Source organism: Carettochelys insculpta, chromosome 13 (genome assembly GCF_033958435.1).
Source record: "Carettochelys insculpta isolate YL-2023 chromosome 13, ASM3395843v1, whole genome shotgun sequence".
NCBI lineage: Eukaryota > Metazoa > Chordata > Testudines > Carettochelyidae > Carettochelys > Carettochelys insculpta.
Window position 1 is genome coordinate 20,540,215 of NC_134149.1, and position 13,940 is coordinate 20,554,154.

Genomic DNA, 13,940 nt, shown 5'->3' on the forward strand with positions numbered 1-13,940 from the left:
GCCTGGTAACCCAGCAAACAGTGTCTCCTTCTTCAGGAGGGGTGCAGGCAATTTGCCTGTGTTGGTGGGGAGGAGGAGACTGTCGCTCAGTTGGGGGATGCAGGCCCGCCCATTCCACTGCACCCCAGCCCAGGGCCCTGTCAGTGGCGATCCACACCGCAACACACTGCCCTGAGGTCCTTTAACAGACCTCATTATTCCCTGGGCCATTTCCATTCTCCCCTGGCACGTAACTGGGCATTAGGCCTGTCTCTAGGGGATTTCAGGGGATCCAGGCCAGTTGGTGGCTGCTTGCAGATCTTGCAGTTCCCATCAGACTTGGGGTGCATGTCTGGTCCAGAGTTCTGGCCGCTCCTCTGGGTCAGACTAGTCTCTCAGGAGTTCCAGGAGATGCAGGACCAGCTGGGGTCCAGGCCAGTCTGCTGCCTCTTGCAGATCTCACAATTCCAGCCAGACTCTGGGTGCAGACTGGGTCAGGTTGCTCTCTCAGGGGTTCCAGGCGATCTAGGACCAACTGGGGACCAGGGAGTCTAGCCCAGTCCGTGGCCATTTGCAGGTCTTGCGGTTCCAGCCAGACTCAGGGTGCAGGCCAAGGCAGGTGATCAGGCCAGTACTCTGGGTCAGGGCGGTCTCTCAGGGGTTCCAGGGGATCCAGGTCTAGCTGGCATCTTGGGGGGCCTGGCCAGTCCTCAGGGTCCCAGACAGCAAGTGCAGGGCAGACCTCTAGTTCCTCCAGAGGCTGGAGACAGACTGAGTCCTCAAGATGGGCACTTATATTCCTGGCCCACCTCCTGACTTCCAGTCAGGTGACTGGGAGGGGTTAAGCTCTGCCCAAAATGGCTCCCAGAGGGCTTCCTCCACCTCCAGGTCAGTGGGCAGCCACTCAGTCCCATTGCAGTGCTGGATACGCTATACATTTTTACGCCCCTTTAGGCTTTGGCTACCGTTCCAGAGGACATACTTCCATGCTGACGAAAGGTTCTGCTTGATGATAATCCAAAACAGTTAGAACAGGCATATGTTTGTTGTTACTCTCTGAGTAAGGTATTGTCAACAGAGAGTTGTTTTTATTTTTTGGTAGTTTGGGTTATGTAGCTTCTTCACTGGAGTGTTGCTCTTTTAAGACTTCTGACAGTATATTTCATATCTTGTCACATCAGGTTGTTAAATCTTGGGTCAAGTGCTGTAACTATCCTTAGAATCTGACATTGGGTCTTTCTTTGCTTTTTGTCAAATCTGCAATGATTGTGTTCTTAAATTGAACAAGATATACTGGGTCACATGATCCAAGGCTGCTGTAACATGGAAATATATGGCAGAACACAGGTAAAACACAGGACAGGAAACAAACATTTCTACCCCAGTGAGTTTAGTCACAAATGTAATTAATGCATTATTTTTGTATGAATGTTATCAGCATGGAAGCATGTCCTCTGGCATTCTGGCTGAAGCACAAAGGGACACACAAATATTTAGCATAACTGGCATGTAAATACCTTGCACTGCTGGCTACAAAAGTGCCATGTGAACACCTTTTTTAACTGTCAAGTGATGCTGGAAATTAGAAGTGAGCAGCATTGTCTCCCATAAATATAAATGAATCCACTTGACTTAGCTGAATTGGATGGATAAGATGACTGAGTTGACTTATGAGTGCTAAAGTTTTACATGGTTTTGTTTTTGAGTGCAGTTATGTAACCAAATAAAAAAAAACCTACATTGTCAGTTAAATTTTTACAATAAACAGATCACACAACAGTATTTCGATGAGATGTATTGAAAAGCACTATTTTTTCTTTTTACTGTTCAAGTATTTGTAATCAAAAGTAAAATAAAGGGAGCTCTGCACACTTAGCCTTCTGTGCTGTAATTGAAATCAATGTATTTGACAATGCCAATTGAAATTTTTTTACATTCTATTAATAGTGTGATTAAAAATTGATTAATCACAACTAATTTTAATTGTTTGATAGTTCTAGAAGTTATATTATTAAAAAGGATTGAGATATAAATGGTGTTATATGCATAAGTAGAGTTAAGAAATTTGAAAAATGTTGTTTAGGACAATGAGACATTAGCAGAATCTTTCTCTTGTATTTTTTAAATTTTTGTTTTAATTTTTAAAGCGGTTTGAACAACATGTTAAGGCTCGGTTGAACTGCAGAATAACTGGGACTTTTAGGCTAGTATTTTCTTGAATCTGGTTTCTGGCCACTGGTAAAGCCCAGAACATAGGTGAAGCCATTCAATGGCTTATAACTTTTCATTACCTCCGTCCCACATTATGTCCCGTGAGCCTACAAGGGCAAAGAGATTTTCCCATGAGTCATTGGTGAAGAAGCATAGAGTGGGTCAGCTTATTGTAGCCTGAAATAATGGGAAGTGATTTAAAAGGTTGAGCTAGTGGTTTATGAGGTTATAGAGCACCAGTGTGGTGGCAGTTGAATGGACATACTGAGGTATGGCTATGCAGTATGGCCATTAGTTCAGGATCTGGGCCAGTCCAGATGCTCACATTCACCTGAGTTGACTCCACAGTGAAGATGCTCTTATGGATTGGGAGCACCCATATGTGACCCAAGAATATTAATTATATGCTTTTGAATGAGACTCTCCTTGTACTTGGCACTGAAAGTTGTGAAGTTTGAGCCTTAACTGTTAAATGGACCCTGTGGGATGGGGAATTGCAGGACTTGTAATGCTTCCTCAGTTTCCTACCAGTTGTGTGTAGAAATATAATATACATTTCTGTGAATTGCTGAAATGATAATATTATAATTTCTCATGCAGCATATGTTTGGTGGGGTTCAAAGTGTATATTAATTTTAAAAGATCTTAATCCAGGTCATGATTTGTAAACTAAAAAGTCTCATAATTTAATTCAGCTAATTTAAATTATTTTTTAAATAATTGAAGGTACACATCTCATAGAGCTGAAAGGGACCTCAGGAGATCATCTAGTCCAGTCCCCTGCCCTCTTGGCAGGACCAGGCACCATCCCTGACATCTATTTGCCTCAATCCCTAAATGGCCTACTCAAGGATTAAACTCACAACCTGGGGTTTAGCAGGCTAATGCTCAAGCCACTGAGCTGTCCTTCCCCCTCTTAAAATTCTATGAATGCCAAACTCTCCTGAGCAGGGTTACTTAACATGACACTAAAATGTCTGAGACTAGTATTCCCATTAAATTAATTGCATTAATTACAGCACTGCACATTTACAAGCAAAACTTTAATTTTTGCTTTGCTGACCTTGATGTGAAATGTAGTATTTACGAGAAATGGGATATGATTGGTTTAAACTCAGGCAGAAATTGACTTCTGGTTGCTGCTGTATAATCCAAGTTTTTGATGTGTGTTCTGGTCACATACTAACATATTTGTGACTTCATATTTTTCCTTGCTTTAGGGAAATAGCTCTTCAGAAAGATCAAAATCTTTGGGATCATCACGTTCAAAAAGGTTAGTTTGAAAAGAAAAATGTGAGTAATACTATTTCTAACTACATGCCATTCCTGACATGGTCTGTATAAACAATCCATGTGGGTCCAGATTACTGTAAATTGTAGATTGGCATAGAGCCATGTAAGTTCAGGCTGATTTGCACCAGCTGAGGAGTCTCACTGAGTCAAGTCCAAATTTACCCCCTTACTCTGAACTAGGGCTTTATTAACAAAGAAAATGAGATACCCTAAAGACTATCTCAAGGCTCACCAGAAATAAGTGCTCATGGGTCTCCTCCTTCAGAACTACTCATCACACACGTGTTTTCCCTCCATAAAAATTATTTATTTGTATCCAAGTGGCCTATATGAGTTTACCTGAATCAGAAATACACATTGCTGGTTACCAGTAGAATGAATACCTGTAGCTGTCGGGGTGTGTCAGGCAAATATTTCCAGTCTGATGCACTTGAGTTCATCTTCTTTTTCCCCTCTACTTCTTTCAAGAAGTAATTCACTAAGGTAATTGCTTATTGGTTAGTGTCTAAAGAAAACAAATATCCTGGCCAAAAGTAACTGTATTTTAGCAACCTTAACTTATCATAGTCCTTCTTTTCTTTTGCTGCCTTTTAGTAAACCTTATGGTTCTGTCCTTCACATCCTTCTCAAATATGTAAAACTAAATAATATGTAATCCTTTCACGGGGAGGACATTTTAAAAAAACCCACTATGTCTAAGAACAATGTTCCTTTTTTGTTTACTGTTGTCACTCTCACTTGTCTATTTCTCTCTGATTCGTCATTTTATGTAGTTTATATTTAAAACAAAAAAACAAAAAAAACCTTAAAATTACAAGATTTCTGTACCAATGACATGGTTGTTGATTGCATAGTGCCATGTACACCTGTAGTGCTATAAAAGATCTCATGTGGATTTTTTTTCTGATCATACAGGAAACCTTCAGTTGTAACAAAGTATGTTGGATCAGATGATGAGCAAATCTTAACTGAAACAATAAATGAAGATGTTTCAAATGAAAACTCAGAAAATGATGTTGATATGAAAAGCTTACCAAAAGGTAGTTGATACATTTTCTGTGTGTCTGAATTCTGTGAAGTAGTTTCAAGGTTATGATGTAACATGTGTAAGTGCTGCAAAAGGAAATGTTGTATACTTGTGTCTGGTTTTTATTTATTTATTTATATACAGTGTTAACCTTACAAATGAGGATACTGAGGATCTGCTATGAATATAACATTGAATGTGTTAAAATTTTTTTTGCAATGTCTATTTTCAGCCCTACTACATAAGTGCTGTACCTACCAGAATGAACTGATTATTTAATTTAAAAAATGCAATGGAATCCAGATTTTCATAGAAATAAAGACGTGAAATAGGAAATGTTATTTTGGTTTTGTTCTTTCTTAAATATTCAAGGTAAAATTTTCCTAAGTACTTAAATCCCATTTGAGAATGGTATTTAGTTCTCATAAGTGACTTTCAAAATTTTACCTGGTTAAGAGCTTCAGAGGTTATTGCAGAGTGCAAAACATGTTACAAAACACAACAAAAAAAAACGTGTCAGTGTTGGGTTATTTTTAGGCATGATTCTTAAAAAGTCGCTTTTGCATACTGTTCTTCGTTTTAGCATGGTTAAAAGCAGCAGCAGCAGCAACAACAACAAAAAGCTTGCTTTTTTTAGTTCTGTGTAAACGATAGTAAGATTTCTAATTTCAGAGAGACCAGTACTGCTCCTTGTATCAGTAGCATTCACTGCAGGGCTATTTTTACAGAATGTTGTATTACTGCAAGTTCCTTGTCGACACACAATTGAGAAACCTCTCTAAATGTAAAATTACACTATTTTCTTGATGCAACTTTGTTTAGCATTGCCCTGTTTTGTTTGAGCTTTAGTAAATTTAAGAACTCTGTAAAAGAAAAAATGAGTGTTTTTCCTGATGGTATGAGAAGGAAGAAATTTCTAAGACTTTTTTGAGAGATGTTCAGCTATTGTAAAGAAGCTCTTTGAGCCACAGAACACTTGCATTGCAATATTGTCTCACTGTTACGCTTTACTCTGTTCTTCGTGGGCTACATCTGTGGGTAGAGTATAGTTCACTCTCTCTATAATCAGTGCAGTCTTTGATCTCGTACGATCAAAGATATGAATGTGTTACGTTTGAGGTGTGTGGCACTGATATTTATGATGTGGATATCTATGCAGTAGGTAATGTGTCAACCTTAGTAGTATAGTTTGTTGGGGGAAAAATGTGTAATGTTGGCTTTCTCTTCGCTTGAATGTCACTTGGATGTGTAATGGTTTCCCACTTTTAAATGAAATCATTCTAGGTACAGTGGTTGTACAACCAGAGCCAGTGCTGAATGAAGACAAAGATGATTTTAAAGGGCCTGAATTTAGAAGCAGAAATATCGTTAAAATGAAACCTGAAGCTCCTAAAAAGCGTGGAGGTAAATACATTTTAAAACATGTTTAAAATGGGTTTAAACTGCTGTTTATGGCCACATTTGGTACATCCAAAAGTTGTACATACTTCCTAAAAGAAAAAAAAACCTCCACTCTTCTGGCTCTTAATTCATTAAGGGTTCTGTCCTGCTGAAATTAGCCTCCATTGCTGTCCCTTCAGTGCAGCAGTGAAAGCTAAGATTAGCTTTTGTGAAGTCTCTTGTTTTGGGTAGCCACAGCACGATTTTTTAGGTATTCTGTGTAAATCCCCCTCACTCTGTTCTCAAGAGTTTGGTTCCACTCTGCTATTTTTCCGTATCCTTTTCTATGGAACTATAGCATACAGTTGCATACCTCAGAACCAGGGTTATGCAACCTGTGGCTCTGGAGCTGCAGGCGGTTCTTTAAGGACTTCTTTGACTCCTGACACTATAATTGGAAAGTTTAAAAAACAAAAAAAAAACAAAAAAACCTCCTGATTATTTTTTGATAAACAGTGATTGTCTGAAAGCCCAAAAATGAGCAACTGCTATCTAAATAGCAAATAATAGGTGATCATAAAACTTCGGATAACTCCCTTTCGCATCCTCCAGAGACAGAGAAGGTTAGGGAGTTAGTCAGGAAGACAGTGGTACAAACTCACAGATAAAGTGTGAGGAAATAGAATATGTAAAAAAAAATTTGTAAACTTCCTGCAGTAAACATGTATCACATTACAAAGTGTGTGTGCTTTTCTTAAAATAGCGGTTACAAAAAGTATGGTTTGACATTATTCATTAAGGATTGTCTCGTATTCACATGCATTGTGGCTCTTGAATTATTGAATTTTTTTACTGAACTGGAAAAAATGTCTCTTGTTGCTATTTTGGTTGCCGACCCCCACCCCAGAATTTCTCTCTTCTCTCTCTCCCCCCCCCCCCCCCCCAAAAAAAAAAAAAATCCATGCTCAGTCTGGTAGCTTGAGGGCTGAATTCCACCTGCAGGATAGTTCTGCCTGGCTCCTGAACACATTGTAGAATGAACTGTCATCCTCCACGTGGAGTCACCTTGCACATAGTGAACATTCAAAGTCATGGTGTGTGGAGGATGCTGTTTTTAACTTCCAAGAGCATGCAGGTGTAGAACTGCATGCCTTTTATAAATGTCATGTATGCCAGTGCTGGGGAATGAGGTGAGAATTCCATTGAATGTATTTTCTGAGACTCCAAGAAATCCACATGCAGTAAGTCCTTGAGATATGCTCAGTCAAGTTGTGTGTGTCTTGGTTTAATGCGACTGCTGCCCCTGACAGGAGTGGAAACTGCTGCTGTTAGAGAGAGTAGCTGCAAGTCAGGCAGCCATTCCTGTCAGGAGCAGGGAAACTTCAAGCTTGGCATCTTATACATCTTAATGCAAGCCAACTATGCAGTAATGGTGGGAGGAGCCAGAGTGACTGTTGATATAAAATGACTGATTCTAGCAGGCATGAGGAGTGTTTCCCCAACCCCTCTCCAATCAAGGGATTACTTTACATGTAGGTAGAGACAGAATGTTAGTTGGTGAGGAAGATCTTTTGGTTTGATTTCCCAGATTAATGTAATTTCTCAGCAATTACCTGACTGTTGATTATATACCTTAGGTTATCTGTGGAAAGTTGCGATGACAGCCAATTTTCCCTGACCGCTACTAGAATTGATAGGGAGTTACATTGATGTTAGTGGATAGCATTAATTCATCTCTCATGGGGTTGGAAGATAGAAAGGAGTAAGAGGCCAAGTCTAAACTACTCTGCAAAAAATAAAAATAAGAAGTAACTTTACATTCTTTTCTCCTGTTACATTACATCCAGTTTTGTAATTTGCATACCAAAAATAGTAATTTAGCAACTTACTCCTTCTTTGTTATAGTAGTTTATATAAATAACTTCTTGTTCTTCCTCATATGTACTTTAGATATTTAATAGGAACCAGAAATGACTGAAAAAATTGACTTGGTCTTTTGTGCATGTGTGAAGTTTCTTAAAACAGCATTTTATCCTCTAACTTGATTGAGCAATTGAAAGGCTTATTTTCATTTATATTATTAGATATCGTATTCAGAATAGAATCTCATGGTTTTGTCTGAGTTAATAAAGGGTAGGGTCAATTGACCATGATCTCCATTCCTGCTCACTGCCACATGGTCATAGTTGGAGCCTCTAGTGTTCTCCTGTCTCTTGAGATATACTTTGTTAATATTTAACAGTTTTTAGGATTTTAAGGACTTTAATGCTATTTTGCCAGATCTCCCGCCCCCCAGCACCACCCCCAGCACCCACATCTGGGTACTGGATTGTGCAGAAGACACTGGGATTCAGGATCTGTGCTTTTTGCCCTGGCCTGTTCTCAGTCAGCAGTGAGCACTAAAGCTACATTTACATTGCATCTGTATGCTGTAGCTGCTTCTCCAGCCAAGTCATACTTGGGAAGGCTGTGCTACAACTCATGGAATTTGCCATGAGGCTGAAGTCATATCCAGATCAGGGAACCCCATCTTAGGTTGGTCTGAGCAGTCAAGGAGCATGCTTCCTACCACGGGCTCTGGTTCTATAGCTACCAGTGCTGTGAAGCCCATGACAGGGCCTAGTTGTGAGTAAGGGAAGCGTGCATATAAGCAGGCAGTAAGTATTCCTCCCAGCCCTAGAAGGATATTGCTGCATCCAGATGTTATGTCAATGGAGAAGCAGCCCCGCTGAATCTGTCTTGTTGCTCCTACTAGGAGTCATGGCTGCAGTAGGTACATTAATAACCTTCCTGCTCCACTTTATCTTGCCTGTGTGACCGTCATTGAGTGGGCATTCCAAACCAATGTTGGAGAACGCTCTGATTCCAAAAGTACTGTCAGAACTCCAGATGCTGCAGTGTATTTTACTTCCTCCTCATCCCTGGAAGACTACTGTCAATTCGAGGAACTCTTATTTAGGATAGCGGATGCCCTCCACGTTCCACTGGAGGATGTACAGGACAAACAATACCAAATGCTTGGCATCTTATACATCTTAATGCAAGCCAACTATGCAGTAATGGTGGGGGGAGCCAGACTGACTCTGATCTAAAATGCTGTCCAGACTGCCTGACATACTCCAATCATGTGCATAACCACCTTCAAGTGTGGGTAGCTGTAAAGGGATCTGAGTTTCTGTTCTCTCATCTCCCAACCATTTCCTTCATCATACAGGCAGCAATGGAATGGGCCCAACAGCAATACACATACTCCACCCTGGCAGACAGATGGAAAGTGACTGGATCTGGGTTGCAAGGTATTCTCTGCCAGCCTCCAATTTCATATCTCCAGTTACTTGGCTGTCTTAGCTAAATACAGCTTCCTTACATACAGGAAATTGGCAGACTTTGCTGACAAACTTCCCCAGCAATATTCAGTCCACTTCCAGGCAGTCATCTGGGGAAAAAAAACTGGATGCAAGAACAAGACTCCAGGACAGGGTAGACAATTCTTTGTGGACGATAGCTTCGGGGATTGACATGCTGTGAGGGAGTCGTGGCTGCCTTTGTCAGGCTTCTCAAGGGAAGTGCAGAACACCATAGAGCAGTGGTCCTCAAACTGTGGGTGTATTCCTGTGGCGTGGAGGGCAGGGAGGCAGCACCATTCAGTTGCAGCTGTAGCCCCTGGTGTACTCCCGCCTGAGGCCAGCTCCACATCTAGCTGCTGCTTCTCCATCCTCAACTTTACCTGCAATTCTGGCTTCCACCCAGTCTCCTGTGCTGAGTCAACTATGCAGTGATGGGGGGTGGGCACAGACATGTTCTGTTACTGATCAGGAGGGCATGGCAGGAAAAGTTTGGACATCACTGCCATAGAGGGAACAACCTTTTGATGAATCTTATTTCTTCAGTCAGACTGAGTTCCTCCACTCCGATAAAAATGCCAGGGCCACTCTTCAGTCTGAGAATATACATATTAGCAAGTTTTACTAACTGCAGCCAGTGCAAAACTCAGAGCTCCCCATTTTTCTACCAGTGGGCCAGTGAGCTTTCTTGCAAATGGCGAAAGATCCAATGGACCCACCATACATGTTCTTCGTCTACGTTCTCATAATTTATTTGTAAAAATGACATTTCTGCAGCATCTAAACAGCTGTCACTATCCTACCATGTGCCATACATCTGACCCACATCTAGCTAGGAGGATATACGTTGGGTAATCTTTTTAGATAACTTCAGTTTCATAAATTTAGGAAATAGTACATGGTGCTATATTTGTGGAAGATATGTGACCCAATTTTCATCTTGTCACACAGGCACATGTGCACTGCTCCACCCATCAAGGCTTTGTTACATAAATGAACCGAGCGTTCTTTTCTGAGGAATGTCGCTATGGATGCTACACTTTAGGTGTCTGTGCCCCTTGCACCTGTGGTCAGAGACTTTTGGTAGCAGTACCCTTGGTAGGCTGCACATGAGGGACAGCCAGCATGTGCCGGTCAGTGCCACTATCCCGCATGCACAGACAACCATCCCCTCAGTTCCTTCTTTACTGCTGCTGCCTTCAGTTGGAACTTAGCAGTGCTGTGTTGAACCCTTCCTTAGAACCATTGGTACGTACCTTTTTACTTTTGCTTATTCATTTATTTGTTAATTCTATAGTAATTTCAGTTCTTTAGAACCACTCCGTGTCCCCCCTCCCCCCAACTCTAAGTACCACAATGGCTAATTTCACTAATGCCAGTGTCTCCAAATTCTGCCAGTGTCTCCTGGGCTACGTGTAGAGCTCAGCAACTTCGACCACTGTAAGAATCAGCCTCATCTCACTGATCAGACAGGCCTCAGCAACTCCAGACCCTCCATCTATAATAGGCCCTGAGGAGGGTACAGAATTGCTAGAGGAGCATAGAGACATAGACCCCTTAGCTCCAGCATATGTATTTTCTTCATCATCTGATGATACTAGAATGCCTCCATTTTGGGAGACAATTTTAAGTTGTTCTAGAAGTTGTACAAGAGAGTGGCTGACTTGCTAGATGTCTCCCTGGAACAATTACCAGAGATTCAGGACAGACTGATGGATATTGTACATGCTGTCCCAGCTGCGAAGCTTTCCCTGTCCCACACTGACAGATGCAACAAAGACAGCATGGCAATCCCTGGCCACCATTCATCCTTCCTGCAAATGGTCTGATAAAACTCCCATCCCACTAACCCACCCCACATTCTATAGTGGTGGATGCTGTGAACCATAGCAGTGGCCACAATGCTGTGCAGTTGACTCCCTGTAATAGGAACTGGAAGCACCGAGATTATTTGGCAGAAAACCCTATTAACTGGCCATCCTGAAGTTCAGAATTGCAAATTACGCAGCTTGTCTAGCAAAATATACCCATGTTTTAATGCAAATGTCCACCTTTTATTAAATGTCTTCTGTACATGATTGAGATGGCTCCTTCATCTTTTGGGCCGTGCTCCAGGCTGCTTTAAATTCTGCAGACACCACCACAGTGTCTGTTTCCACAGAACTAATGATGAGATGGACATCCTGGTTGCATCTCAGGATTCCCTGAAGAATTCTAATTCACTGTGGAGGATCTACCTTTTGAGGGCTCCCAGCTCTTTGTGGAATTGACCAATGAAACTTGGCACAGTCTGAAGGACTCCAGGTCTACCTTTAAAAATGCTGGGCATACGTGTACCCGAGAACAAAAGAAAACGGGGTGGGGATTTCAACCAGAGATGCACAAGCATGCCCTACACACAATCCCAGAGGCAGTATGACCGTAGTTGTAAGCAAGAAAAAGGAGACATTGGCCACAGGTTGGCCAGCCATCTGCATCCCAGCATTCAACATCTCAACGAATACTTTGAAGCCTTTGTCCAGGGGCCAGTAGCCTCAAGCTCTCTATGGCAGGTCACCACCATCTCTGTTCCATTTGGGGATTGTCTAGCAACCATCTGCTCGGTCTGGACTACCTTCGCAACAGAGAAATGGGAGCTAGAAGTTGTAAGAACTGGATATTGCCTCCCAGTTGCATCTCCCCCCGCCCCTCCATGCCCATCCTCTCTTCAGGGACCCATCTCATGAGGCACTCCTCATGCAGGAATTCAACCATCTCCTGCAAATACGTGCAATAGAACGCCTTCCACAACAGCAGGGACCAGGGTTTTTTCACATCTTTTTCTTGCAAGAAAATGGGGCTGGATGCCCATAATAGACTTGCACAACATGAATAAATTCATTTGTACACGATATTTCAAAATGGTTACCCTCGCCGTCATAAGCCCTGCACTGAAGAAGGGAGATTGGCTATCAACCCTCGACTTCAACATGCATATTTTCGTATTGCCATACATCCCGCACATGGGTGATACCCTTTTGCTGTGTAGTTGGCAACTACCACTTCCAATAAGAGTTCTCTCACTTGGCCTTTTCTACTGCCTCCAATGTCTTTCCCAACACCCTTGCAGTTGTGGCTGCACACCTTTTCAGGCCTGGAATCGTTATATTAAAAGGCTCGTCCTTCCCACATACAGCACAAGCAGTTATACTTGAAACTGTCTTCGACAGTCTTGGTCTACAAAGCAGTACCAAAGTGCACTTTAATCCCACCGCAACAGCTTGACTTCATTGGAGTTCATTTAGACTACACCATGGCCACAGCATCACTTCTTCATCAAGCAGACCTAATCTCAACAGCACAAAGCTGTCCACAGATAACAGCCAAACTCTGCTTGCAATTGCTGCAGCACATGGCAGCAGCCACATTTGTTGTTTGACACGTACATCTCTGCACGAGACTATTACAGGCTCGGCTGAGGTCAGTCTACAAACTATATCGTCGTGTGGATGTGCAGTAGGAACACATGCTGCTGGTTGTGGCCACTCTACTAATCAGCTGGATGTCATTTGAATCTCTCTTGGGTGACCTGCTGTGGCTATGGAGTGGTGACCCAGCCTTTCTGGAGGAGTTGCCATGGCAAGGTGCCTCTCCCTTCATCCCTGCCAAACATGCTGCAGCAGGGGAAGGGATCTCTTACCTGACCCTAAACTGCTCTGGTGAGAGAGGGCTGATAGGTGTCCGATCTCTGCACTGTAGCCCCAGAGTGCCTTCCTGCACCTCAATCCCCTCATTCCCAGCCCCTCCTCAGAGCCCATATGCCTAGTCATAATCCTCACTTCTTTGTACTTTGCAAGTAGATCTTCTGAAATTTTTTTATGAAACTAGTAGTTTGGTCCATAAGGATAATAGCGCAGTTGTAATAGATGTCTGTGAAAGGTATTTGACTCAGTACCATACATCATTTTGGTTTAAAAAAACCTAAAATGATAAAATTAGCATGTCGTGGTAAATGGCTTCAAACTGTCTAATAGGTCTCAAAATGTGATTGTAAATGGGGAATCTTGATGGGGCGGGGGATTGGTTCTTGGCTCTGTGCTATTTAACATTTATTAGTGAACTGAAAGAAAACAGAATTTCAGAGAATGTTTGCAAATTATACAAGGATTTAGGGAATGGTAAAAATAATAAATATGAGAGTTATCTGGGTTGCTTCATAAACTGGTCTTAAGTACATGTTCTACAGTGCAGTCTTAAATAAAGTCACGGAACTCGGAACAAAGAACACAGGTCTTACTTATAGGATGAGTGACTCTAACATGGGAAGCCAGGATGGTGAAAAAGATGTTTGGAGTCATGGTGGATAATCAGTTAAATGTGAGCTCCAGGGAAACACTGCACCAAAAGGGCTATTATGATCCTTGGGACTATACGTTTCTGTGGTAGAAAAGTTATTTTACCTGTATTTGTGGTGGTAGTGCACTAGTTCTTAGAATACTATGTCTATTTTTGGTTTTTACAAATCAAGACAGACATTGAAAAATTAGAGTTCAGAGGAGAGCCATGAAGAATGACTGAAGTATGACTAAAGGAATTGTGCTTTCAGTGGTTGTTAATTGGTGATTAGATCACAATATCTCATAGAACTGGAGGGGATCTTGAAAGGTCATCAAGTCCAGTCCCCTGCCCTCTCAACAGGACCAAGAATCATCCCTGACAGTTTTTTT

General features: G+C 41.9%; 1 protein-coding gene across 2 annotated transcripts in view; it reads left to right on the forward strand.

Annotated features, from left to right (window-relative positions):
* Window positions 1-13,940, forward strand: part of ATRX (ATRX chromatin remodeler) — a 168,825-nt gene that overhangs the window by 26,640 nt on the left and 128,245 nt on the right. For both annotated transcript variants that reach the window (XM_075008068.1, XM_075008069.1), the window contains exons 4-6: window positions 3,411-3,463; window positions 4,399-4,523; window positions 5,795-5,914. In XM_075008068.1, the coding sequence (XP_074864169.1) occupies window positions 3,411-3,463; window positions 4,399-4,523; window positions 5,795-5,914 (298 nt within the window). The remainder of the gene's footprint in view (window positions 1-3,410; window positions 3,464-4,398; window positions 4,524-5,794; window positions 5,915-13,940) is intronic.